The 27,972-nt window shown below is 46.2% G+C and overlaps 2 protein-coding genes across 5 annotated transcripts in view; one reads left to right on the top strand and one right to left on the bottom strand.

Moving 5' to 3' along the window:
* Positions 1–27,972, top strand: part of LOC146785159 (solute carrier family 53 member 1-like) — an 831,379-nt gene that overhangs the window by 496,447 nt on the left and 306,960 nt on the right. The window lies entirely within an intron of this gene.
* Positions 2,368–27,972, bottom strand: part of PLPP5 (phospholipid phosphatase 5) — a 247,391-nt gene continuing 221,786 nt past the window's right edge. The window contains exon 8 of the mRNA XM_085633961.1: positions 2,368–8,891. Within this exon, the coding sequence (XP_085490087.1) occupies positions 8,725–8,891 (167 nt within the window). The 3' untranslated portion in view covers positions 2,368–8,724. The remainder of the gene's footprint in view (positions 8,892–27,972) is intronic.

Here is a 27,972-nt window from a genome sequence, read left to right as displayed (position 1 = left end):
GACGGCAACATGGAAATATGCATCCTGCAGGTCCAACGCTACCATCTAGTCTTCTGGATTTACCGTACTCCGACGTGTGTGAAAGATGTGTTGGTTCAAAAAGGAATGGCAGGGTATTGAACTATCTGCAGAACCCACCTTTCTGATGTCAAGCCCTGCCGTCCGTGGAGAAAAGGACAGATGCTGCCTCCCACCGGGTGGCCATGTGCCATTGAGTGCAAACTAGAGTGGCTTGGTTGCTGCTGTCAGAGGGATGCGCATATGGGAGGTTTTCGGTTCCTGTGGACCTGGACGCTGTCTGCTGGATCGCCAACCCAGATAGGAATGGGGCACCTGTTGCTGGGATCAGAAGCCTAGGCATTGCGTATACACAAAACCCATGGCAAAGCCTCAAAAGGGGTAAAACTGTTGGGGATACTGCTTTGCAGGTGTAGAGTGACCAAGAAGGCACGCTGTGGCTCTGCTTTCTTTAAAATGCTACTGGGTGGAATTGGCTTTCTCACCAAATAAGCAAGACCCACCAAAGTGCATAGCCCTGAGTGACGCCTGGACGTCACCTGCAAAGCCTGTGCATCTCCTCCATGAATGGTGCTGCACCACCACCCTAATCCCAACTGCTTTGTCTAACCGTTGGCTGTGTCTAGGCCTGACCTTATGATGTATTTGACCACCTCCTGGCCATCCTGAATGGTCTATGCCAGGTTGGCGTGGAATTCCTCTGGGACTGCTCAGATCTTGCAACCATATCTCAATGCATGGGAGTACCTACCCAGCAGCTGGTGCTGAATGAATGACAGCCGAAGCAGGCCAAAGAGAACACCCATTTCCAGAATGCCCCATTTCTCTCTCAAATATGTAAAATGAATTTGAGTTAATCCTGCTAGCGGAAGCCAGAACTACAAGGCTCTCAGGCTAAAGACGTTGCGTCAAAAAAGCAGGGTCACCCTGAGCAGGTCTGTGGCATCATGCTACCTATTTACAGGTGGGAAGGAACAAGGTTTAGCTCAGGTGCCCATGAGTGTGTCAGTTAGGGCTTCCTTGAATGGCATCCAATATTTAGACGAGGTTTGCACAGGCTGCATTCGGCATTACGTTTTACCTCAACAGATGCAAACTGTAAGTCCATAACTTCAGCTGTTCATCTGATGACCACAGCAAATGAAACTTTCTCTTCCGTAACCCAGAAACAGAACCCGCCCTTTATCATGGAAGTGTCTAAGCCACAGGCCTTGTGTAGGTACAAATAGAATTTATCATCATATTGTTGTGGAAATCATCCACATCATCGCCAGAGGCTGGCTGCCTGGCATTGGTCTTAGTTCGATACAAAACGTTGGGGCACTGGAAGGCAGCTTCTAGGTAAAGCTACGGTTTTGTCCGAACCGGAGTGAACTGGAGCCGGTTGCGTTAGGACTGTTTCAGGACACATCCTCAGTCAAGATTGATTTGGTTAGGAGTCAGATAAGGCAGTAGGATCGTCTCACTCCTCTGGTATCAACGTGGCAGGAAGCAGCAAGAATCGTGGTGTAGGATGTGGAGTTGGCTCTGGAGTTGGAGCTGAAACTTAAATTGGTTCAGGAGGCACAGAATGCTTTTTATCCCAGGTCACCTTCAGATACATAAGGGCACACTGTACGCACGACTTCGAGTTGAGGCCAAATTCGAAACACCAGAGATCTACCTCGTGCAGATCTTTCACAGACATCTGCTCGTGATGGTTCCTACAAGGTTTATATTCTATGTTTTTTAAATGGGACATATTTAACTGTACACTGTAAAAATATCTAGAAAGAAGCTAGTCAACGGACAAGAAAAAGTTACGATCTAGCTCTGGATCGGTGTACAAAGGCGTGGAAAGAAAGGAACTGATGACAGCGTGCTTGGTTGGTCCTTAAATGTGGCTCCAGCCATAACTTCTGGGGTTAAAATGGGGTTGACGTGGAGCTACACAATGCCACCTACTGGCATGGAGGGGTAATGTTGAGAAATCTTCTGGAGCCTAAGAATATTCTAAAGGTGAGGTATCTGTGGTTTGCAGTATCTATTAGAACACTCTCTCACCAACAGGAGAGGAAACAGAGTACTTGGATTACAGAATGGGGCCTTCTGTGGGGCCTTCTGCACCTTGATGGAAACTCCAGCTGACTTGTTACAACTGCTGTCTATTGCAGTGGGTCACATGATATGTGTTACACATACACAATATATATACACACATATGTAACTATAAAACAGGCATACAATATACGAAAGCAGACTGTAGACACATTAAAAAAAAAAAAAATATATATATATATATATATATATATATATATATATATATATATATATATATATATATATATAATTATTCTAACGTTGGTCCAAACTGTTTTCTTTTGTGATGGTATCTTTACTAGGAGCATTTATTAATAGCAAAAAATAATATTGAATTTGAACCATACTTTCACTTTGCTCAAATTGTGGCAATGTTAAAACACACAAAGGACGAAAAACCAAAAGGAGTCATTCTACATTAAAAGAGAAACATCTAACTGGATACAGAGTGGCAGTGCTACAACCTTCAGATGAGGCACATTTAAAATTTACAAGTTATGTTATTCCTTTAAAAAACGGTTTGATCTTAAAGACATTTAAAGCCTTTAAGACAAGACAGACACTTTTTTTGGCCCGGGGATATACAACAGAAAGATTTAGCAGTCACTTGTTCCATATTTCGTTTTTCCAATACCTCGTTCAGTGGAAAGAGCAAAAAGGGCTTTGCCATCAAAGTGCATGTCCTTAAAGATTGATATTCAGGCAATGATCTTAACTCCAAAGCTAATTGATTGTTGTTAAAAGAAGCAAGTTGAAACATCGAACGAATTACTGAAATACGATTACATGCTCATGTGGTACATATCACAAATTATAGTAAAAAAAAGTTTGAATAACTTTCACAGTAAAACTTTCTTTTTAGAATAATATGCTGCAAACTAGCACCATTTACATCAAACACCCCACACAAAACATGGAAGCTAAGTGGAGCTTTTCCTGTTAGCATAGGGAACATCTACTGCAGACCCAGACTAGTCACAATGGAATCAGCCATAACCCTGCGGTTTCATAAATAAGTCAGAAAATAATTTACTGATTGTCTCTGCATAAAACCTACATTAAAAAAGCCAATATGCAAGGCGATCTGGGTACTGGCCGTGAAAATGTGACAAATGTAACTGCTGACTCTTTCTTCATTACAACAGAAACTTTTAGCTACCGTATCTGAGGTCTTGTACATTTGAAAATCTGCCTGATACCAAACAAAATGTAATAAAACAATTAGGTTTTCAAACTCAAAATAACAAGGCCGAGGTTGTTTTGAAACAGCTCAGCCGTTAAAAATCTAGTGTATTTGGTCCTATAGAGGGATTGTTATTTCTCAAACAAAGTAGACTACAATTAATTATTCCCTTCAGTTATTCCCTTCTTAAAAAGATTTTTTTCCTAAATTCCAAAATAAATATTGTATGTGTTTTTACCAATTCAGACTAAAATATTCTAAAATTTAACTTCTTACTAAATATTTCAAAGTATTTCCAAGTGCTCTTTAATCATGTTAAAATTAAGTTATTTCAGAACTCAGAAGTGTTCAGTGGTGCATGGAAATCCCTAGAGCTGTGCTGCAATGCTAAGGGTTAAAGTTATTCTCCTTAGTCATCCCGTACAATAATGACCATCGCTAAATCCCACTGTCATAATGCAATGAGAGAAACTATACTTAAAAATTCCACGTTCTCCCTGATTTCATCAAGACAGTGAGAGTTGAATTTGGTTACTGGAGCTTCCTTTTTCTGCCAGTCAAGCTTGGAGAGAAGTGTTTTGGGAGAAGAGGCATACGCTGCAGCAATTGGCTGGAATGTGTGAAAAGGGGCTGCAACTTGATCGTCAACTGTCATGCAAGAATTTTGGGAGCACCATTTCCTATGTTGGGCTTTTTTTTCTTATCTTGAAAGGTACTGCCAGGTGACTGTACCTTCCTCGATGTTAAATTATTCAAAAAATAAATAAATAAATAATTAAAATCTTCCTGCTCCACGTCTAGTATTAACACATCACAGGACTATAAAAAAAAAACCTCTGGAATAGGAGTTTTAGTAATGGGCTGATGCGTCACAGATAAACAGTTAAATAGAAATACACAGGACCCGATTCACAAAGAAAGCCTCCGTAATCATGGTGGAGGCCCCACATCGTGGGGGGAGTCTACACAGTTGTGTTGGGGGGGGGGGGGGGGGGGGATCTCTGCAATGGTATTCCGCCTCGAGTGCGGAGACTCCTCCACGAGTGCAGAGGCCCTTCGTGAATCAGGCCCACATGGTTTATTTGATGAAATGATTCAAGGTGGCCAAAGACAGATGAGAAGTATGAATGGAGCTGCTCTAATAAGAGAGGAAAATAAGCATGGTAGTTGGACTGGCAAACAACGCCAATTACCATGGAATGCATTAGGTACAGGTTTTTTAACCTTTAACCCATCCCAAACATCCCAATACAAGTTTGTTGATAACTATTGGATGAGAAAATGTTTGGTCCATGTGACTGATAATAGGCCCAGGATACCTTCTGATACAGAAGATCTTCAGTCATACAATGAAGTAAGGACCCAAAAATGATGAGCTATGGAATAAATGGCCTTAAGTAGTACTGTTGCTTGCTGTCGCAAAGCCTGTGAACCAGGCTTTGTGGGCACAAAAATCCTTATTACAACTTATAAAACAGCTTTTATGAGTCAGAAAAGTCTTTCTACCCCATAAAAGGGGGTTTTGCAACAATTTCCGAATCACAAATAGGAGGGCTTATGAAATTTGTTTTCCTCATCTTTGGTGGTCGCAAAGGAATGTATCAATGGTTTGTGACCTCAATTGTGGATACTACCTCTAAAATTGTGGTGCTAGCTAATTTGCAGAACCGAAACTGACTCCTTGGAAGAGCTCCCCGTTTAGGAATCAAGACAAATGGCGTTGCTGGAGTGAAGGTTTGGTGGAGAAAAAGGCAGAGGTTCTGGGGACCAGTGCCTGCTGAACCCCCAATTAGTTGTCAAAGGAGAAACATTTTTAAAAGCAGTACCTGTCTCTTTAATAAACATCGCCTGCTTTTGTTAAAAAAACCAAAAATGTAAAAAAAGTTCCCTTTTGTGAAAGCAAATGCAGAGAGAGTGGTCTGCTGTCCCATGCAGGCCACCATCCCTGCATTCACTGCCATTCACAGAGGTTGGAAAATGTGACCTGCCTAATTAGTGTTCATTAGGCAGGTCACTTTACGACTTGTTGCAATTGGCCAATTTGCCAGCAACAGATTAGTCTATAGGATGTATCGTAAATAGCATCCCAATTCGCAAAACACTCATAGTGCTATTTGCATATTCGTAGTTTGCGAACGGGGTAGTACATCAGACCCACAAATCTTACCATATATTCTACCCCTAATGCATTAGTGTACCAAGGCCAGAAATGAGCTTTTCACAGCGAAATCCCAAAACTAAAAGAATGTGTTAATGTTCCAGGAAGTCCCTAATTATCGCACGACTCTTTAATACAGTATAGCTGGCCTGAACGCCCTGATCCTTTCATCTCAAGAAGCCAGCAGGCCTTCTGTGTCGCGAAGCATTGCCCAATGAAAGCTGTAGCAGCAATCTTGAGTTTCGACCAGCTTCGCAACATAGAAAATAGAGGTACTGCGTTGATGTCACGCTTTTAGACATCTAAAGAAAAATTGGGCCAATATATGAAAGGTGTGATAAAACTTGTGTAATTCCTTCTTAATCCACAAACGCTATACCTTTTAGAATTCCTTCATTTGAAGGGGACTCAGCTACATACCAGCGATTAATTCCCTGAGTAATGATTTCTGCACACCTTTTTCACCGATTTTAATGCAATTAGATTTGCTACCTTGTCCTCTGGTACTGAACGTACGATGGCTGCATTCTTACAGTTAAGGCACAATTCAGCCACTGATTGATGGACTGGCATGCTGACCTGCTGTGGTTTGTACAGCAGACTGCAGGGTAGGGTCCAAGTCTGGATAAGAAGGGGAACAAGCATTGGCATAGTCAATAGGTCTCGCCTTTGGGATCTTATAAGTGCTTAGCCATGCAACAGTTGATGTTGTAGCACAAAGGATATTGTGCTGCATAACTAAATACTTATAAGGTCCCAAAAGCAAGACCTTTTGGCTATGCCAATGCTTTTCTTTAAATTTACCTCTCCAGTTGGCTTTGGACGTTTTGGAACACCACATAAAAAATAAGAAAAATGGTGGCTGCACTTTGCTGTGTATCCCCAATTTGTGGTGATGCATGCACGCGGATATTTCATTATGCTAAACTGCCATAGCTTCATTAGACTTTTGTATGTGTACTCGCAAATACATGTCATCACGTTCTTTTTTGCATTTTTTGTACTTTTTGTTGCTGCACTAACGCAGTGGTAAAAAGCATTTATTTTTGAAGAAGCCACATAACATCGGGAAGAAACATTTCAAAGGCAATAGGTTGAAAAGCAAGACCTTTTGGCTTTGCCAATGCTTTTCACATATGCAGATTTTTCTGTAATCTATAATTGCGTAATTGTTTGGCAGTATTGCATGTTTTTGTTTGATTGACCTATGCTCGGAGAAATTAACACGGACACAGCACTGCCAGTGCATACAGCCCGTTGGTTATGACCTCTGCACTGAGTACAAAGGAGAAACCTCACAAACAAGGCCGAGGAAACCGAATTGGCGCGAGTTCCGAGGGGGAGAGGAATTACAATGTAAACAGTTTGTGAGAATCCAGAAAAGGAAGCAATCCAGCCTTACAGTTTATCATTTTTACTTGATTTACTTCCCGTCAGTGTTTACGTACAGTGACTAGGATGCCCCCAAACGATTGTCTAAATCATTAGGGACCGAGTGTTTATTCATCTAGTACGTCATCAAGGAGCGGCAAGAAGCCAACAATCATTTTGTGTATTTATACAGACGACATTCCGTTCGATGGAAAACGTGCTGATTTTTTTGGTGAAAAGTTGTGCTTCAGTTGCCTTTGCCGAAAAGGTTTAAAATTCTAATGAGACATAATAGTAACAATGTTGAGTGGGCGGGTCAGCGACCGCGGAGCCTGAGGCGGGGGAGGAATTATAAAATGGAAGCGACTTGGGAAGCAAAGGATGAGGAGGGGGCTGGATGTGGGACCCGCTCTATACAGTGCTGTTGTTTACTTGTCACGCTTCGGTTGGTGGGGAGAAGTCAACAGAGACGAACAATGTTGACAGGGCGAGTGAGCGACCTAGGAGACTGACGTCGCGCGCACTTAGGCGGAGAGAGGCACGCAGGCTGGCAAATGGTGTGCACTTCCGCGGCGGCTTTGATGTTCAGTGGGCGCGCGGCTCACTGAGAACATCAAAGCAGCCGCGAACGTGATCACGCGGGCTGACAAATGGTGCGTGCGCCCGGCGCACATGCACTGTAGCTAGAGGCCTGAAAAAAGCCACTAGTTTGCACTTCCAAAACCCGCTTACTAAAACTCTCGCCAGAGCAGCGCTAAAGCGTTGGCTCAGGCGAGACCTAAAAACGAGACTTTGATAGCTAAGTTATCATACCGGCAAAAAAAAAAATGAAACCATAGCACATGCTTATCCAATGTGAAAAGTCTTGCCACTCATCTCAAGGCATCGGTCCTATGTGCTTTCACCGCAGGAAAGTTCATATTCGAGAACACAATGCAAGTGAATTCCCTCTGTGAATTCATAGCTCATTCATTTTCTTTTTCTTTTTGGTATTGGTATGGATTTATAGTGTGGGGTTTATCCCAGGATCCCCCACACCCATCTTCACCACCCTTCTTCCCTATGGTCCTGTGTATTTTCCCCTCTGTCTGTAGCCTTTACCCTGGCCCACGCTGGTTTGTAGTAGATGCATGAGGGAGAAGCAGAGTGGGCAGAAAAGTCAGGTAGGCATATTGTGACTGAAAAATGAAGCAGGGAGTGGACTTGTCTTTTCCACTGTCCATGGGCTTTTTGTCTTGGACTTGAGGTAACACATCACCATGTTCACCGCATATCAGGACATCACCAGACAAGCAAACAGTCCAGCTGCACTACAAGGTAAAATGCTACGGCCTTCTCAGGGGGTCTATGATTCTGCTAACTCATTTACTTGCATCTAAGTAATAGGCTGTTCAAACTGATCTGCCTCAATATCAAGAGCCTTTTTGGAAATGTAAAAGATTAAAATACTTCAACTCGGATGTACCAAAGGCGTCAGCAATCGGAGTACAAAAACCCTTATAATGCAGTTCAGCTTCATTCAAGCGTTATCGATAAGAAACTTCCAGCAGTCGTCCCTTTAACACTGTGAATCTCTTTCTAATATAAAAGCAGCTATCACAACTTTAATCACAGTTTGAAGGATAAAAGAATCACATCCTCATTGTCCACTATTTTCGAGGTTTGCACCCCACTAACCAAAGATGTGTTGCAGTAAAGGAGATGTGCCCCACGTGATGTAAGAGATCCTCCTTACATCACACTATACCCTGTTCTTGGGCTGGAGATTACATAGCTAATGGTGCAACGCAACCAGACTCACAAATATGGCAAAGCTCAATGTGAGCCCCCTCTGAAACGAGTCACTCTGCCTTTGGTCAGGTAGGGATAGGGTAGAAGAGATGACGGTGAATGCCCAGTGGCATGGGCTCAGCTGTTATACTTCCAAGCTGTAGCTAGAACTCGCAAGGTTCTTCTGTTTGTCTGTGGTTTTAGATTTGCAGTGCCAAGGTCTGTGGCACTCTGGGTCGCTCAGCGGAGGGTAATACTGCCTGTAAGACAGGTAGGCGAATGACAGACCAATCAGCGATCCAACAAGCACATCTGAAAAAAAAGGAACAGAAAGAATATTATTGAGCACTTTCTCCAAAAGGCTGATTATCATTTGGGCCCAATTTACAAAGCTTATGTTTTCCTTGATTGAAACGTACTCTTTTAAATTAAGGATTGTCACTCCCAAGTGACAAGTAACACAAAGTAATCTTTGAAACATAATTACGATTCAGGTTCTTATGGAGAATAACTAGCAAAGTGCCTCGATACTGATCAGCTATGCAAAAGCGTGACAAGTCCAGAACGACCTAGTTCTGGAAAATACTCCTCTGCATCTTAATCTTAAACAGGGTTTTCGCATCAATTATTTATTGGACAAACACCGTAATACTGATCTGTTATTAGGAAAGAAAACGTTTAACTTTTTGTTGGTACTTAGATTGTCACTTATCGCCAAGATTTGGAACTCAAGATGCTTTCAAAGATGTTGTTCAACTTATCCATAGGTGTGAAAAGGTTGACATTGGACACTGCTGCTCCTTTTTCCTCTCGTTAAGGGGACGTTCTAGTTAACTGTCCAAACTGACAAGACTGCTTGCAGTGGCTTCATAATTAGAACACTGTCATGTAATTAATAAAGAAATGAGTTGACTGTAAAGCCGAAGAAAACCATAATCATAGTTTTGTGAGGCAAACATTTATTTTACTTACCTATTCATTCAGTAGTGGTGTGTATGCCCTCCCGTGAGGAGAAAGCGGAGGCTTTGGCGTTTCCGCTCTGGCCACTGAGCCGTGAACATGTCCCCCCCCACCCCAATAGATAATAGCCCCACACTGTTGTTTGAGAGTGCGTGGGGGTGATTGGGGGGAGTTGACAGACTCAAGCTGCACTGGGGTACCGTGTGGCCTGATATAGGCTGTTGCCTTGAAGAGGAAGGGGAGAGCGAACCTGGACATGAGGTGCAAAGCCACATACCAGCGTGGTTGCCCAGGAGTCTTGCGGAAGTGCCATAGGGGAGGCTGATCACGGCTTGCACCGGACAATCTGGTAAGCTTGGAACTTGGCTGCTCATGCCACCTGCAGCCAGAGTGCTGTGGGGCAGGCGGGCCGGAATTAACGCTGCTCACAACACAGTAGCTCACCCTCCAAGGATCTGGGACAAACATGAGGTGCCAATAAACGCAGGCAACCCCGGCACCAGCCAAAATTCACAGCACAACTGGTGGTCAAAAAGGGGTGAACTAGCAAAGATCTCCAGGTTGACCGAGCACTAGGGGCAGGGGACACTTCTGTGATTCCCTCAAGCCACACAAGACTCATGTTTGGCACTCAAATCTAAGATCGGGGGGGTCTGGGTGGACGTTGCCCTTCTGCGACAAGACCTTTGGAATAACACACCCAGATTATCCAATGTGGAAGGGTGCATCCCCGCACTGGAGGATACAGCCTGAGACCTCAAGTCAGAGGTGTTTTGCATGACTGAACTCCAAGACACTTACTGACTGTGCAGAAGATAGCGAAAACAGAGCCCACAAGAGTAATCTTCGTTTCGGGGAAAAGGACAACTCAGGTACCAATCCAGAAACTTGATATTTCCAGACTACATTCGACAAGTTCAACTTTAGCAGAAGTCACATGACCACATAAAAAAAAAAACTTACAGCCCTGAACCTACAATATATGCTCCTGTTCCCAGCACGATTAAGAGTGATTCAATGGGACAAATCACACTTCTTCGAGACCATGGGAGAGGATTGAGGCTGGCTGATGAAGCAAAGGCTACTCCTGTTAAATAAACAGCCATCTAGGCCCGAACGCCCGAGTGCAGAAGGGCACAGTATAGTGCAAAGTGGGCACCATGGCCCCATGTGCAGGAAAAAAATCTTATAGGGGCGCTGGGACTGAAAAGAAGACTCAGCCACATCGGGCTCAGACAGAGGAGGCTGACGCTCCACACGTCAGACACTGGGACAGCAGAGGGGGCCCCACCTCTTGTTGACACGAACACTGAAATCATCAGGGTAGTATTTCAGGCCAGGAGGTCAGCATTGCGATGATCGGTGTGGGATCACTGAGTGCCACTGGAAACTCCGTCTGGACAGGACGATGACTGGACGGAGCAGCTCAACTTAAAGGGTTTCAGGGATTGGAGCCGATAAGGGTATTGAGACTGGGAGATGTTTGGGAGGGCGACCACATGAAATCCTTGCTCATGCTCCAAACAGCATTCTGCCTACATAAATCCTAATTTTACTGCTATATCCAGCTTAGACATACACTGGTGAGGTACCAAAAAGCACACACCACACCACAGGAGTACAATCCAATGGAGGCAAAAATACTTATGGGCCCGCTGAATAAGGGAAGCTATAGGTCCCTCGTTAATCCCTCCCCATGTATGTTACTGAACCTTAAGGCATGGTAGGAGGAATGGTTGGGCCCCCTGGAAGAGGCGTAATGGCAAGAAGCGTGTATGACATCTCGCACCCTGGCCATATCGTCCCATTTGCACCTTATTCAACTTAATTGTTTTCACTGCACGTACTTCACACCCTGAGGATTGCAGAAAACCCAGAGAATCCCTGAACCCACCTGTGAGAGGCTGGCCGGGTATATGATGTACACTTATGTAAGTGGACACCCTGCACCAGTCCAGACAACCCATATGGTGATTTAGGAGGTCTTAGACAACCATAGAAAGCTCTTTAAGTGGTAGCTGTGGAGAGCAGCCTTCAGGCTTAGTCCAGAAGGAGTGTAAAGCAGGTTGTTTTACCAGAACACAATCTTATATGTATTGATTAAGTGAAAAAGAACCACACAAGGTATTTATAAAAAAGGAATATGCTACTTACCAGTATGCATCTGTTCTTGGCATGTAGAGCTGCAGAGTTGTACACTTAGCATAGGTCGCCATCTGGTGTTGGGCCCGGATGTTTGCAGTTTGTTTTTCTTGTTGGACCGTCTTTGGAAGTCACGAGTTTGGTGACTCCTCCTTCGGTCCGTACTGCGCATGGGCTTCGGCTCCATCCTCAGATTGTTTTTCGCCAACAGGGAAATGATGGAGCGTAGTAATAACAGTGAGAAACCCATGTGTGTTGTATCTAAATAAGATGGACTGGAACGGATACAGGTAGCCGGGGAGGCGGGTGGGCGTGTACAACTCTGCAGCTCTACATGCCAAGAACAGATGCATACTGGTAAGTAGCATATTCCGTTCGAGGCATATGAGCTGCAGATTGTACACTTAGCATAGATTATATAGCAGTACCCAACCTTAGCGGCGACCACCGGTATCCGTTGCAGCTGTTTGAAAGAGTGTTTTTAGTACAGCCTGGCCCACCCTAGCTTGCTGCTGGGAATGCACATCTACACAGTAGTGTTTTGTGAATGTGTGCGGTGTAGACCATGTGGCTGCCTTGCATATGTCATCTAAGGGTATATTCCCTAGAAAAGCCATAGAAGCCCCTAACTTTCTTGTAGAGTGGGCTTTAGGGGGAACAGATAATGTTCTCTTTGCCTTCTGATAGCAAATTTGTATGCATTTTACAATCCACCTAGCTATCCCTGATTTTGAGATGGGGTTGCCTTTATGTGGTGGAGAAAAGGAAACGAACAACTGTTTGGTCTTCCTGAAGGGTTGCGTTCTTTGTATGTAATATAGCAACGCTCTTTTCACATCTAGTGTGTGTAAGGCCCTTTCCGCAACAGATTGGGGTTGCGAAAAGAAGACAGGTAATTCCACTGATTGATTGAGGTGGAAGGGGGTAATGACTTTGGGCAGGAACTTCGGATTAGTTCGAAGTATGACCTTGCTGTGATGCATTTGTATGTAAGGTTCCTGTATGGTGAACGCTTGTATTTCACCAACCCTTCTAAGGGAAGTGATAGCTACAAGGAAAGCTGTTTTCCAGGTGAGAAATTGTAGCTCACATTTGTGCATTGGTTCGAAGGGCGGACCCATTAGTCGTGTAAGGACCAAATTTAGATTCCATACAGGGGAGGGTGGTGCCCTGGGAGGAATTACTCGTTTAAGGCCTTCCATGAAGGCTTTAATAGCGGGCACTCTGAAGAGTGACAAATGCTGTCTGTTTTGTAGATAGGCAGCGATCGCTGCTAGGTGTAGGCGTATGGATGAATACGCCAGGTTACACCTGTGAAGATGGAGCAGATAGCATATGATGTGTTGTATGGATGCATCTAGAGGGTTGATTGTATTGTTACGGCAGTACATTACAAATCTTTTCCACTTTGCGGCATAGCATGCTCTAGTGGTAGGACGTCTGGCTTCCATGATGATGTTCATGCAATCAGGGGGAAGGTTAAGGTATCCGAATTCTAGGATTTCAGGAGCCAGATCGCCAGGTTGAGCTGAGCTGGGTCCGGGTGCCTGATTTCTCCATGGTTCTGGGTTAGGAGGCATGGGGATAGATGCAGTTTTTGATGTGGTACCACTGACAGTTGTAGTAGCGTGGTGTACCACGGCTGCCTGGCCCACGTTGGAGCTACCAGAATGAGTGTGAGGGAGTGCTGTTGTAGCTTCCTGACCACTAATGGAATTAGTGGGAGAGGTGGAAAGGCGTATGCAAATCTGCCTGACCAGTTCATCCATATCGCATTGCCCTTGGACAATGGGTGTGGGTATCTGGCGGCGAAGCTTGGGCATTTTTTGTTTTCGTGGGTGGCGAAGAGGTCTATTTGAGGATGCCCCCACTGTTGGAAGAATGGGTGAAGAACTTGTGGATGCAGTTCCCATTCGTGTAGTTGTTGTGTTTGTCTGCTGAGCAGATCTGCCATAGTGTTTTGTACGCCTGGAACGTGCTGTGCCAGGAGAAAGATGTTTTGGGGAATTGCCCATCTCCATATGCTCTGGGCTAAGCGGGAGAGCTGGGGAGAGTGTGTCCCCCCCTGTTTTTGTATATAATACATCGCAGTCATATTGTCTGTGCGAATGAGGACTGCTTTGCCTGAAATCTGCTTTTGGAAAGATTTTAGGGCTAGAAAGATCGCCAAAAGCTCCAGATGGTTGATGTGGAGCGTTTTTTGCTGTGGCGTCCATAGACCTTGCATTGTGAGGTGTAAGAGGTGCGCTCCCCAGCCGGAGAGCGATGCGTCCGCCGTTAGAGTCACTTGGGGAACCGGGTCCAGGAACGGCCGTCCCTTGGAAAGGTTTGTGGTGTTCCACCACTGCAGAGAGTGATGTGTGCGGCCGTCCACCAACACCAGATCCGTCAGCTGACCCTGGGCCTGGTTCCACTGTTGTGCTAGGCACTCCTGAAGTGGACGCATGTGGAGTCTTGCATGGGGCACTATGAAGATGCAAGACGCCATCATCCCTATGAGCTTCATAAACACTCTTGCTGGTAGAGAGTGTTGAGGAAGGAATATTTTGCGTAAGGCTAGAATGCTTGTGATTCTGGCTGAGTTTGGATAGGCAATACCTTTTGAGGTGTCTATGGTGGCTCCGAGATATTGCTTTGTGTGAGATGGTATGAGGTGGGACTTTTGGTAGTTCACCGTGAAGCCTAGCTGATGAAGCAGTTGGATGGTGCTGTTTGTATGTTGCACGCATTGGTGGTAGGACGCGGCTTTTATGAGCCAGTCGTCTAAGTAAGGGAAGACGTGAACATGTTGACGTCTGAGGTGTGCTGCTACTACTGCTAGGCATTTGGTAAACACCCGTGGTGCAGTGGTGACCCCGAAGGGGAGAACCTTGAATTGGTAATGTTGCCCGTCCACCACGAACCTGAGGTATTTTCTGTGAGAGGGGTGTATTGGAATGTGAAAGTACGCGTCTTTCAGATCCAGTGTTGTGAGAAAGTCTCCCTGGCAGAGGAGTGGGAGGACTTGTTGTAAGGTGACCATGTGAAAGTGGTCTGAATGTATGTAGGCATTTAGAGGCCGGAGATCCAGAATGGGTCTGAGGGTCTCGTCTTTCTTTGGGATTAAGAAATATAGGGAGTAGACCCCTAGATTTCGTTGATTGTCGGGTACCTGCTCTATGGCGTGTTTCTGGAGGAGCGAGAGTACCTCTTGTTTGAGCAGTGTGGAATGCTCTTGGGACATTGGACGGTGCCTTGGTGGGATATTGGGTGGGGTAGATGTTAGCTCGAGGCAGTACCCTGACCGAATGATTTGGGTCACCCATTTGTCCGATGTTATGGACTCCCATACGTGGATAAAATCTTGTAGTCTGCCCCCGACCGGAGTGGAATGGTCTGGGGGGAGCGAAGGGGAGTCATTGTGCGGGTGGGGTGGCAGAACGGGTATTGTTGGTTTTGCCCCTGCCCTTATTGTTGTTGCCTCTGTAACCACCTCTTTGGTTGCCCTTTGAAAAGGTATTTTGGGGAGGGGATTTGTAGGAGGTAGAGGCATTATCGGTGGAGGAGCCTCTACCTGTGCCACGAAAGGACGAGCGTCGAAAGGAACGCTTAGAGGCTTGGGTCTGGAGCGCTCCCATAGACTTCGCTGTGTCTGTATCTTTCTTCATTTTTTCGAGCGCTTCGTCTACCTTTGGGCCAAAGAGTGTTTGCTGGTCAAAAGTGTGATTAAGTATTGATGTCTGGACCTCAGGCTTGAATCCTGATATCCTGAGCCAGGCATGGCGGCGAAGCAGGACACTGGTGTTTATGGCTCTAGAAGCAGTGTCTGCTGCATCGAGGGCACACTTAATGGAGGTGTTTGTGATTAGTTTGCCCTCCTGTATCAGATCATGAGCTTGGCGTTTGTATTTCTCTGGAAGGTGCTGCATAAGAGCCTCTAATTCATCATAGTGTGCTCTATCATATCGCGCAAGCAGTGCTTGTGTATTTGCAATGCGCCACATGTTTGCAGCCTGGTAGGCGGTGCGTTTACCAGACGCGTCCAGAAGTTTAGATTCCTTGTCTGGTGGTGGGGCATCTCCTGAGGATTGGGAGTTAGCCCGCTTTCTAGCTGTGGAGACAACTAGGGAATCTAGAGGAGCAGGGCCCTTGATGTATGCAGGGTCTGTGGGTGCCGCCTTGTACTTTTTCTCTATTCTAGGGTTTAGTACTCTGGCTCTGACAGGGTCTTTGAATACCTCTGTAGCGTGCTTGGTGACACCCTTAAGCATGGGTAAAATAGCAGTGGAACGATCTTGTGAATCAAATGTATCCAGTAGGAAGTCTTCTTCCACTGGTTCAGTGTGCATGTCCACCCCATGGTAGTGTGCTGCTCTCTGCACTAAATGGTGAAACCCTAAAGAGTCCTCTGGAGGAGACGGCCTTGATGGGTATAGGTCGTCTTGAGGTACATTGGGTACATCAGGGTTATTATAATCCTCCCATGGATCTGGGGTCCCTGGTGGAGTGGGATCCATTGGGGCGTCCCCTGGGTCATTGTCCGGGTCTCCGTCATCCGGATCTGGGGATGGGGCCGGATTGTAGTGAGGTAAAGGTGGAGGGGGTGGTGGTGGGAGGGGGGGTGGCAGTGGGGAGGGTACTCTAAGGGGAGAAGTAGCTGAGTCCCTCTTTTTGGGTGGAGGAGGAGGAGCCGGAGCCTCAAGGCGACGCTTCTTAGTAATCACAGTCAAAAGGCCAGTCTTTGGATCTCTGGACAAAGTCTTTTGTAAAGGGTCTGGTGTAAACAGAGCCAATGGCGCCGAGTCGTCTGTCGGCACCGGCGATTTCGGAACCGGAGGTTTCGATGTTCTGTGTACGCCCTGCTTTTTGGAGGTCTCCGTGTGTTTCGGCGTCGAATGCTGTTTCGGCGCCGGAGCGTCGGTGCCGACCGATTTCTGTTTGTGTTTGGTCGGCGCCGAGTGTCCAGGCTTCGGCACCGGTGGTTTCGGAGTCGAGCTGGATTTTGCAGGCTTCGGTGCCGAGTGGTGTTTATCGGCACCGGGCGTCGGCTGGCTCGATCCCGAGCTGCCGTGAGACTTTGAGTGCTTCGACACCGGGCCCGAAGGTGGGGTGATCGAGGCTTTGGTTTTGGTTTTGCCCAGGCCGGCAGGCGAGGGAGTAACCGGAGTCTCTTTGGTTTTCGGTGCGGGGCTGGGAGGGGGCATTGTACTCACGGCCCGCTGTCCTGGTGTTACGTCTTCCAGGTCGGAGTCGTCGGCCTCGGAAGCGCTGACGATGTCTTCTCCCAGTTCGGTGTGTGTCTGCCCCGAAGCTTCGGCGTCGTCTCCGAAGATGTCCGGTGGAACTGTCGAGGATGAGTGCGCCATGGTGCGTCGAGCCTTTCGATCTCGGATCGTTTTCTTCGATCGAAAAGACTTGCAGGCGGGGCAGTCTCGAGCCTCGTGTTCCGGAGAGAGGCAAAGGTTACACACCTGATGGAGGTCGGTGTGGGGAAATTTAGACCCACATTTTGGGCACTTTTTAAACGGAGTCCTTTCCATCGGCCGGGACCGGAGTCGCGGAGGGCCCGAAGGCCGGTGTCGATGTACGGGATGGAAAAAGTGCCGCTTCGAGAGATGAAGATGATGAAGGAACTCGAAGAATCGAGGATTTTCCGTCGAGGCTGGAACCGTAGAAGTTCGAAGCCGGAGCACGAAGTATCACATCCGAGCCCGATGGCGGAAAAAAACAATCTGAGGATGGAGCCGAAGCCCATGCGCAGTACGGACCGAAGGAGGAGTCACCAAACTCGTGACTTCCAAAGACGGTCCAACAAGAAAAACAAACTGCAAACATCCGGGCCCAACACCAGATGGCGACCTATGCTAAGTGTACAATCTGCAGCTCATATGCCTCGAACTATGTATTTATTATATAATACTCTCTAATACGTTAAGTTATCTCCTATCAGAGATATGCACAATGCACACAATACTTTGCAGGGAAATCACAGTAAATAGCACGAAATGAACAGTGGACCACGGAGAGGACCAAACCATATACTAAGAAAGTGGTAAAAGAACCACAACTCGGATCAAGACAAGCTCTAGAGGATGTAGAAGTGCTGGGCCCCCAAGGAACCACCCAAGGTGAGTAACTAGGAACCTCACGGAGATCATGTGTAGTGTGGGAACACAACCGCGTTCCCCGTACAAGTCAACGTGTAAGTCGCGGTTGGATTTTTAAAGATTAAGGACCCTTCCCAGTGGACCCTGAAGAAACCCTGTGGAAGACAGAAGGTTGGAGAGCCACCCCATCTGTGGATACCCTATTACCCACATTACCTACACCAAGGAAGCTGGGTGCATAGGTGTGAAATGGTGTCGGAAACTGCCTCGAACCCAACTGAGGACTTCAAGAAAGTGCCACTGTTGATGAAGGAGAGTGTCCGGTGGAATCCGAAGGAGGATTCTAGATGTTCTCAAGCAAGCAGAGGGGACAGAGTCTATGTCACTCAGGAGTGACCAGGAGATCTGGAAGACAAATGCCCACCAATGTAAGGACTTGCAGGGGAGTTGACAAGAACCTTGACTCTGCAGCTGTGAGGACTAGGCGACGCTGAGGAAGACCAGGAGCCGTGCATGAGCTGTCCCACGTCGGATGTCTATTGCTGAGGCGTCTGTGTCCGGCGGGAGCACCAACAAGCCTTGGCAAATTCAACCCATGCAGAAGTCAAAGAAGGTCCAATGTCGGGGCCAGCAGGGTCCAGTGGACTCAGCACAAACAGGTGAGCCCAACAGAAGTAAAAGCGACCCTCAAATGGACCCACATGCCGGAGGCATTGGACTCGCGAGAGAACCTCAAGCAGCTCACCAAAAGATGCAGGCCACGATGCACACAATGCGGTGTGGACGGAGATTCTGGTCACGGGAGATGCTAGAGATTGGGGCTACTTGGAGCCCGAAGATCTTCTTGGAAGGAAGCCAACAAGCCTTTGCAACTGCAAGTTGACGTGGTGCACAAGGGTTCGGTTATTGCAGCCCCCATGAGGGATACTGGCCTCAGACTTGGTAAAAGGGCAAGGCATGCCTCAAGAGCTGTGGAGAACCACCACCTGTGTTGCAGAACCTTTCGGTGTCTGAAGGAGCTCAGGATCAGCAGACCGGTCGACTTATTTCCTGTGCCTGCGAATGCAGGGAAGTGACTCCTCCACTTCAAGGGAGATTCCTTCAGGTGTATTTGATGCCCACAGGCCTTGGAAGTTTCTGTATGGTGCACAGGCAGCAGACTGAAAGGGAGATGAAGTCGAGCTCAAACGAAGTCCAGAGTGCCCAGACAGTAGAAGAATAAGTGGTGTCTGAGCTGAATCTTGTCCCACGACGAATCTAGGTACCCACCCACAGGTAAGCTCTCAAGTACCCTTAGAAAAGGGTTGGGACAATTCAGTGGACCCTCCCAGGGAAGGGTCTGGACAAGGGGGAGGTTACTCGCATGTCCTTTGTCCAGTTTCGCGCCAGAACGGGAGCCAACGGCTCCCAGGAATGGTTTGAACTGGACTATGCATGGGGACATCAAGTGTGTCCCTCATGCAGACTGAGTGGCGCTGGCAAGCGCACCCACCCTACCCCAATACACTAAATCCTGTCTGGGAGGTGGTCACACCTCCCTGTGACAGAATGCCTATAGTTCTGCCTTCCCTTGCTCGAGCTTGGCTCAGCAACAGGAGAGCAGAATTGTGTCTCTGGTCGGCAGCAACCATTTTGTGTTGTCCGGGTCTGGAAGACTGGTACCGGGAACATGGAGAGCCTAATGGAGGGCTCTTCCAGTGCTTGGAATCATACGTACGATTCCAACTTGTTTGATACCAAACACAATGGGATTAGTTGCAGTCAGTTTCGAGATGGGCATCGCATAATTACGCAGTGCCCCTCTTTAGGGTATATGGCTGTTTCACTTGCAACCAGGGAGAATGGACTCCATAGGCTATAGGGGTGTCCTGCTCATGCAGGGGGCACCTTCACACTTTGAACCAAGCACCCTGCCTTCAGGAATGTAAAGGCCTGCTCTGGGGGTGGTTTTAAGTGCAATGACCCTAGATCATCGGTCTCCAACCAGTCGATCGCGAGCTACTGGTAGCTCGCTGACATCCTGTCTGCAGCTCGAGACTCAGTGCCCACTTTTGTAACCTGTCATGGTCATTTTGTATAATTTTAGGCCTTTTTAGCCTTGTATGCGTTCCTGCCTGCTGTCTCACAAACCAACTGCTCCCATTGGCCATTGAGCTTTAGCTGGGGAGGGGTGGGGCGAAGCGAGTTATTCTGGCCCGGCATGAGCAGTGTTAAACTGCCCATGGGGAACCACGACACCTGCCTTCTGCTGCCCAGCACCGCACTTTGATCCTGCATGACTTGTGCGGCCCGAGCAGCAGCCTTGGAGGCACAACCAGACTGCCAGCCTCAGGTTAGTGGAAGAGAAACGTTTTTTGTTAGAAACAGATGCCCGTGAAAGGCTTTACTCTGGGCATCAAAATGCAAAGATACTTTATTTTGTCAGAAAAAATCTGTTTGAAACGCTGATTTAATTTAACATTAAGTTAAAGCAGCGATTAACAAGGATCTTTCCTTTTTAAATAAAGTACATTGCAAGTTGTTTCTGGCCACAAACAGGAGAGAGGAATATAATTTTACATTTCTTTTCATTACATTTCAATGGAATAATGAGAGAAACGTAAAATTAAGTTCCTGGATCCGATTTATGCATAGGGACAACTTGCAGGAGGTATTTTATTTATTTTTTTAAGAACCCCTGTAAAACGCTGCTTCAATTTAATTAATTAATTAACGGGAGATATTTAAAATGAAGTGTTCATTTTAACGCACAATGAACATAAGGCTTAACATGGCATTTTGAACTGATCTCATTAAAATAAGTACCTCACTCATACAGTGGCTGTATTTTTCAGTTGTAAGTACAGCCAATAAACAGGGTAAGTTGAGACATGAGTCAAACAGTGAAAGCTCAGACACGCTTACGTGTATAACCCCTTCTTTGCGCAAACATACATTTGTAAATATTGCAAAAAGTGACAGACGTCATACAAAAATGCCATCTTTTGAAAAACAAATCACAAATTGTATTTCTCCAACATGTAGAACCACTTAATAAGAACATCAAATTATATCAGTGCCTTAAGAGACGTTTTTAGAAGTGATCATTTTTAAACCTTGAAACAGTCATGGTCTCCCACTATCCATAATGACAATGCTATTTTAATGAAGTAAGAGGCAAGTTGTGTTCCATACATCTTGCATAGGTTATAACTACATGAGGCATCATGAGTTTGTCAGGAGACATTTTTGTATAGTGCACAGGGCACACCCTAAAATAAATTCAAGCATATCAAGGTGCCATCAGGCCTGATAATAAAGAAAAAGGCATGGTGTAACAAAATAATTGTATTTATATAGCATGTACTACTCCTTAGTGGGGCACTGAAGCTCTCACCTACATGCTCTGCAAGCTAGGCCATGTAAGCTATGTGATTGGAATGGCGTTGTCATTGTTTTGTGAACCTATATGGGACATGTTTCCATGTCTTGCGTGATGACCACTGAGGTGCATTTACTGTGTTATGGGACATAGTAGTGTGGTGGATGACAAGTTATGAGAGACATACATGCAGTTTGTTTTCTGTATGCTGGTAACTTTGCACAGCTCGGCAGAGCCCTATAATTTCTTAAGATTGTAGTCTACTGAGCTGGTGACTGCAGAGCTCAGGATCCAAACATTTGTTGAAGAGGAAAGCCAGGACTAATGCCAGGTTTTCTGGTTTCATGTTGTGCATTGCATACACTAAATGTGTATTTCTTTCTCTGTAGAGGCCCTTTAGTCAATGAAGCGGGTGTGGAGGGGACTCTGGAAACAATGCGCGAGTTGCTCGGCCTTTAGTAGCTCATGATGATTTTCACTGATCATAAGTAGCTCTCACTACAGAAAAGGTTGGAGACCCCTGCCCTAGATATAGGAAAGCCATATCTTTAGTACGTGGTGCTAGCACCAGCTTACACAGACTGCAATGGCAGGCCTGTAGTTACAGTTTGAATGGTCTCCCATGGGTGACATAATACATGCTTCAGCCCATGGGGGACCTCCTGGGTACCCATGCCCTGGGTACCTTAGTACCATATACAAGGGACTTATAAGGGTACCTCAGTATCCAATCTGGGATGTACCCAAGTACTGAACATAACAATTTGAGGGAGAAGGCAGAGCGACATGGATCCTGATTAGCAGGATCTCAGTCAGACTAGTCAAAAACAGCTTAGCACCAGGCAAAAAGTGAGGGTAACCATAAAAACAGATCCTACTTTCCTACACCACCTCTACCAGATGTAAGCAAGAAGTAGGAGAATTTTTGCACATGGTATGAGGATGCCCAGTCATTTAACGATACTGGGTTCATATCTTTGGGACACTCAGAGGTCCTGGGTCAGAAGATAGAGGCATCTCCAAAGGTAGCACCCAGCTTTGTATTCTAGATAAGATGGGAGGCCCAAAGGGCGAAATAATTTTGGTGGGACTGGGAATGCTGCTAGTAAAAGGGATGTGGCCAAATACTGGAAGGCACCGGAAGGCACCGGATCCCCCTCCACTGCAGGAACGGAGCGCAGGTATGGATCAATGTGCTAAATTAGAAGAAACCATTTATATAGCACGTGGTTGCACAAAGAAACACTCAGGAATTGTCTAGGGGAAATTGTGGGGTATTACAAACTGAATGGGGGCCACATTTGAGGCTGGAGCGAAGGGAGCAATGGGAAACAGACTGTGATGAATGGCTCCTTAGAGTCCCCTACGTGGGACCATAATGTGTGTATTTTCTCTATGCCACTTTTATTTCAACCAATAAAATGTTATAAAAAAAAAAAAGAATGACCTGCTGCTCTCGTTGGACATCCAACAGGCGTTTGATAGAGCTGGCTGGATATTCATGGAGCATGTCCTCTGGGTCGTGAGGTTCAGTAACTACATTCAAAAATGGGTTTTTAAGTTACGACTACCCAAGGGCACCACTCGGAGAATGAAGTCACGTCATCAGAACGTGGAATCAAACCAGGCACTAGGCAATGATGTCCGCTATCGCCACTATTATTGGACTTGACCAACAGTCCCTGGCCACTGCGATAAGAAAAAGAGAGGACCTAAAAGGGGTCAAAGTAGGCAAGGGCAATTTTTTTTTGTTTGGAAAACCTTTATTTAACAGTATGCGCAGACAAATACGGGCCTACAACCCTCAGGCCGGCCTCGACAATAAAGGGCACATCAGCAAGCAATTATACAACTCAGCAGCATATCAGTACAAGCACGAATAGACCCGGTCACGTTACACACAATTGTGCCGCCGAGCGCCAGGATGATGAGGTTTAATTTTATAAAGTTTTGAAATAAGTCCATAGCAACTGGTCTGGAAGGATCCGAATCAAAGCAATGCAGTTAGGACTATAGTGGGCAACGATCATCAGAAGAGTCAGCAAGCATTATCCGTAAGGTAATCAATCGCACTCAATGAAATCAGGATAGAAAAGAAGCATATCACATGACGATCCCCAAGCACTACCCACGCGTTCCCAATCCTCCCATCGACCCAAGAAAGAAGAAAGGAAAGAGCAAGCGAGAAAGGTAAAGAGTAGAAAGGGAGAAGAGAAAAAGAGAAAAGAAAGAAAAAGGAGGCCCATAGAAAAAAAAAAACCCAACAAGGAACTATACCCCCCACCCTACACGCATGCAGAGGCTACGGCCTACCCCCCCAGCAGTGTGTCTGTCGCCCCGAAAGAGTACCCGAAATGTAGGAGAAGAGAAAGAGAAGAAAAAGAAAAAGAATGTCACGGTTGATCGGAGGAGGGCCAAGGATCTATTCAATGCAAGCAAAATCGATTATCCGCGGTCACCCAACCCCAGGCCCCGACCTGACACCCATGCTACATGTACCTCCAACAGTCACAAGTCCCAGTCCCAGCCATATACGTATCAATGTGCAACAAGAAAAACCCCCTTCCTCAGCCTTAGCCCCTTCGAATCTGCAGTCCAACAGAGTCCAATTGCAGTACAGCCAACCTGGACGGGATGGGCCACCATGGAGTCCGTTGCAGAAGTCGAGGTGTAAAAGACAAGTCAAACTGGAGTGAAGCTCGATAGTAAAGGACCACAGAATGCGCCACTGCCATGCCGTGGCTAGTACAACAGGGAGCAGGACGATGCATAAGTTCCAGAGTAGCGGCCGGCCGATGTACAGGAAGCAAGTCCAGGAGGACGCTCAGAGACGTGGCACCAAAGGACAAAAGAGATGGGCAAAACGGCGTCTGAGACACAAGCTCCGGCCATACCAAGGGAGCAGTATTGTCAGACTCCTCCAGGGCAGAGCCGAAGAGTACCGCAGCGGGCACTGGGACACGTCCCCCCGTCACTGCCACATACCTCAACTCGGGTGATCCACCGACAGTCGACTGAAGATGTGGCTTAGCATGCCGCACTGGAGAATCCTCATGGCCAGCTGAAAAAGTCCAATCAAACCGGTCCTCCAAACCAGTGGCAGAGTCGTGGAAGGCCAACCGCAGGTCCTCCAGTGCTGCCAGGATGTCGCGAAGCCCCAGCGGTGGATCAAGGATGGAGGGTGCTGTTGCGTCCGCCATCTTAGGCAAGCAACCATCGAGCGCCCCGGGAAGCAAGCCCCCTTCACCAGCCATCGGTATCTGGAAAGTGATGAGCTCTCTGCGGGGCCCTGGTGGTGCCGGAAACGTGGAGGCAGCCGGTCGTGGAGAGGCTTCAAGGACAGGGGAATCTGTGGTGCAGGGAAACCCACCGGCAAGACCAGGGTTTCCGATGCGGAAGATGGCGTCCGCTGCTGTAGGCTGCAACAAAGAAGCGATCCCGGCCCTCTCCCAGCTGGGCCGGGATACAGTATACGAGAGCCGGATACAATGTTGCGAGCGGGGCGCGCTGGGCAGCCGAGCCTGGAAAAGGCTGCTGTGAGAATCCCAGCGCCGCGCTCCAGGTCCGGTGCACCGGCTCCTCCCTCTCCACAGCGGCCGCTGCTATCGTTGTCGCCGCCGGCCGTCCCCACTAAACAATGGCCCGGCTGCGACCGCTTGGAAGGCCGGAATGGAAACCGGGGCTCAACTCCGCCGGGGCAGCTCCGTTCTCGACCGGAGTCACAGTAACGTGGTCAGGAACGTGGCGCAGGTAAGCGTAGGGCTCGGAGGCGCAGGATTCTTGCCAGGATATCGACGAAGGGCGCAAGGGTCGGCGGAGCCGAAGAGCTAGGCGGCCATCTCGGCTGCAGGCTAGGCTCCTCCTCCGGCAAGGGCAATTTTTAATTGACAATGTTTGCAGACGTCATTATGGTGTCACAACAGGACCCACAGTTAGGGAGTGTCTTCTGGATGAATTGGAGGCCTCGAAAGTAGTCTTGTTCCTCAAAATTAATGTGAAGAAATCGAGACATTGCTACTACACACAATCCCAAATACAAGAGATGATATAAATTTTATCGATTGCAGTCCAAAGCGGATAACTTACTTGGGAATTCAATTGCACATTCACTAGCACAAGTTACTACTTTACGTTACTCCCAACTATTACAATGAATAATGAACTATCTGCAGAGATGGAACTTGCAACATTATCCTCTACCTTTTCCAGATTCTTTCAGTCTCTCTACCCTGGACTGCTCAAGCTCAGATGCTCCCTGATAAATAATTACATTTGGATGAACAAAACCTAAGAATAGAAACAGGTACATCTATAAGCTGGCCACACAAGGAGGCTTAGCAATACCGAATATACAAATATATTACCAAGTGGCAACACTGTGATATCTGTGGAATAGAAGAAAGCATAGACACGTAAACAATGGTGTTGATCAATCATCTCATAGCAGGAATCCCCATCTGGCAGGTCCCTTGGTTCTCATGCCCCCCAAAAAGTGAGGGGCTCTATTGCTTATCTAGAACACAGGTCACTTTAACCGTGTGCAACAAGGAGGCAATTAAGTGAGGGTTGAAGCCTTTCCGCTCTCCATTTTACCCCATCTCTTTCAACCAATAATTTTCGCCAGTGGTAGACAAATGCACTTTTCTAAGGTTGAGAGTGTAGAGGTGTATAGTGGCAGGCTATCTGAAGAGTTTAGGTGTCAGGACAATCTTAGAGTCAGAAAGACTTTCTTACTATCAGGTGAGACATTAGGTGCTCCAACCAATCATCAAAGAAGGGGCCGCCCAATCACTAAACAATTTTGAGAAATAGCTAAAGGAAACTACAAAAGATACACAAAATATATTGGCGGCAACACCCAAATAAAAAAAACAGCCCAAAGGAGAAGAAAGCTAGAATTATGGAAAAACTTTACTGATCAAGATTGGGAAAGATTGTATGACAGAGCATGGATTCCCATACGGAGAGATCTGGGGCAGGTCTCATAAGTCCACGAGAGGCAAGCAACTAGCGATGGCATAATGGTACCTATCCAGGTTGTCGTATGTGCATGGGGCAAACAGATACCACCAGCTCTTTTGGATTGGATCAACAGATTATGGAATACCCTCTTAAAAAACAAAATTTAGAAGAAAAAAATCAAATACACTGAACGTCATAAATGGTATGAGGCTTATTAGTCCCCATTCATATCTATAATGCATATCTATAATATCATGTGACCATACAGAACTACACTAGCCTAGATCCATTAGATCACTCAACCTTATATCGGAGGGTTGATCCCAGTTGCTTCCACGTGTGGCTGACAGTATGAGCATACAAGATGAAAAAGGTTTTTTGGACGACAATCTGTAGGGCCCTGGAGCTGAATGGTGGATGTAATCTATGCAAAGTCACCTGTGGAAGGGGATAGTTACATTTAATTAATAATAATATGAAGTTGACGAAGCTTTGCAGCCATGTGAGTCATATGTAAGAGAAAAACTTCCATAAAAATATTGAAACTAAATGAAGTCAACCAACCAACTCAGACGGCCCACTCTGGATATTTAAGTCTGTTTAATTTCTCTGCCTTACTTATATAATAAATACTTCAGGTTGGAAAATACACCTCTTTATTTGCCAATGTTCCAGTACTAGGAATTCAGAGTGGGGTTTACTGGCCTAGAAAGGTGAAACAGAAGAATGGGCAAGTGGTACACTTTTACAATACGGAAGATTAAAGAGACTTGCTGAGATTTGAGGTTTCTCAGCTTGAGATATGTGTCTCTCTCTCTCTCTGTACAGTGGGATATTTCTCATGCTCTGGAAAGTCTGTTGTCCTTGAATCAGTATACATCGGGGAGCAACATGCTGCAGTTGGTTGGCTTTGCTAGAAAATGTCCTGCCTTATGACTTGGCTAGGTTTTCAGTTATTACCCCAAGTCCAAACTACTGCTGACTGGGACTGCAGATGTGTTTGGGTAGTAGGTAATGTCAGAGGCTGTACTCAAATCTTGAATTAACTCTCCTCTGAGCGAGTCAAGTACATAAAGTTAAAAAAGTCTCACTGTCATGACTGCTTCTTATGCCTTCTATTATCACAACTCTTTAATAGAAGTAGTAAAGTCTCAAGAACACAAAAATTCTGTGACTTTTGGTTTGATGTTTACCTTTCTAGGAATGGACTTACATATTTTGGATAAGATCTTAGGGAGTGGAAGGAATGACTGGCCTAGCGAATCAGCACCTTAATGCTCCGAATATCAGAAATTATGGGAATTCCTGTTAGGCAAAATAACCGATGTCAAGACACAATATTAATTTCACCAACCAGACGCATTAAGCCATGACTATCCTTACAGATGGAAACAAACCTGATTTACTCTGGTTATAGATGTGCCTTTTTCTTATGAGCAAATGGTGAAGTTGCACCAAAATCCAGTGTCTCTTAAAACACAATGCTGGTGCCGACAAGAAGCACAGAATACCTAAAGTGTTGTACATTCTCAGACCATTCCAGTTAATGAGTCTGGTATCGACATTCTTGTGGAACGGTTTTTGGAAGCAAGTACAATGGAAACTACAAACAGTCATCACCACATCTCAAAACTAACAAGCTCTGGCAAAGCCACGTTGGCTGCCAGCCTTTTGGGTTTGTCAATGCTTATTTGGTTTTGCAAAACATTTTATTTAAACGGTGGCTAAAAGGAAAATGTTACTTACACAATAAGAATCTGTTTGTAGCGTATAGTGCTGTAGATGCATATGCTCTACATACGCCTGCCATGGGCTCGGAGGATTGCATGTTGTTTTTCTTCGAAGAAGCCTTTAGATTCACAGAATGTGCTGCGTTTCCTCA

The sequence above is a fragment of the Triturus cristatus genome, chromosome 11, assembly GCF_964204655.1.
Source record: "Triturus cristatus chromosome 11, aTriCri1.1, whole genome shotgun sequence".
In the NCBI taxonomy this organism is placed as follows: Eukaryota; Metazoa; Chordata; class Amphibia; order Caudata; family Salamandridae; genus Triturus; species Triturus cristatus.
The sequence above is the reverse complement of the archived record's forward strand: the minus strand, read 5'-3'. Positions and strand labels throughout refer to the sequence as shown.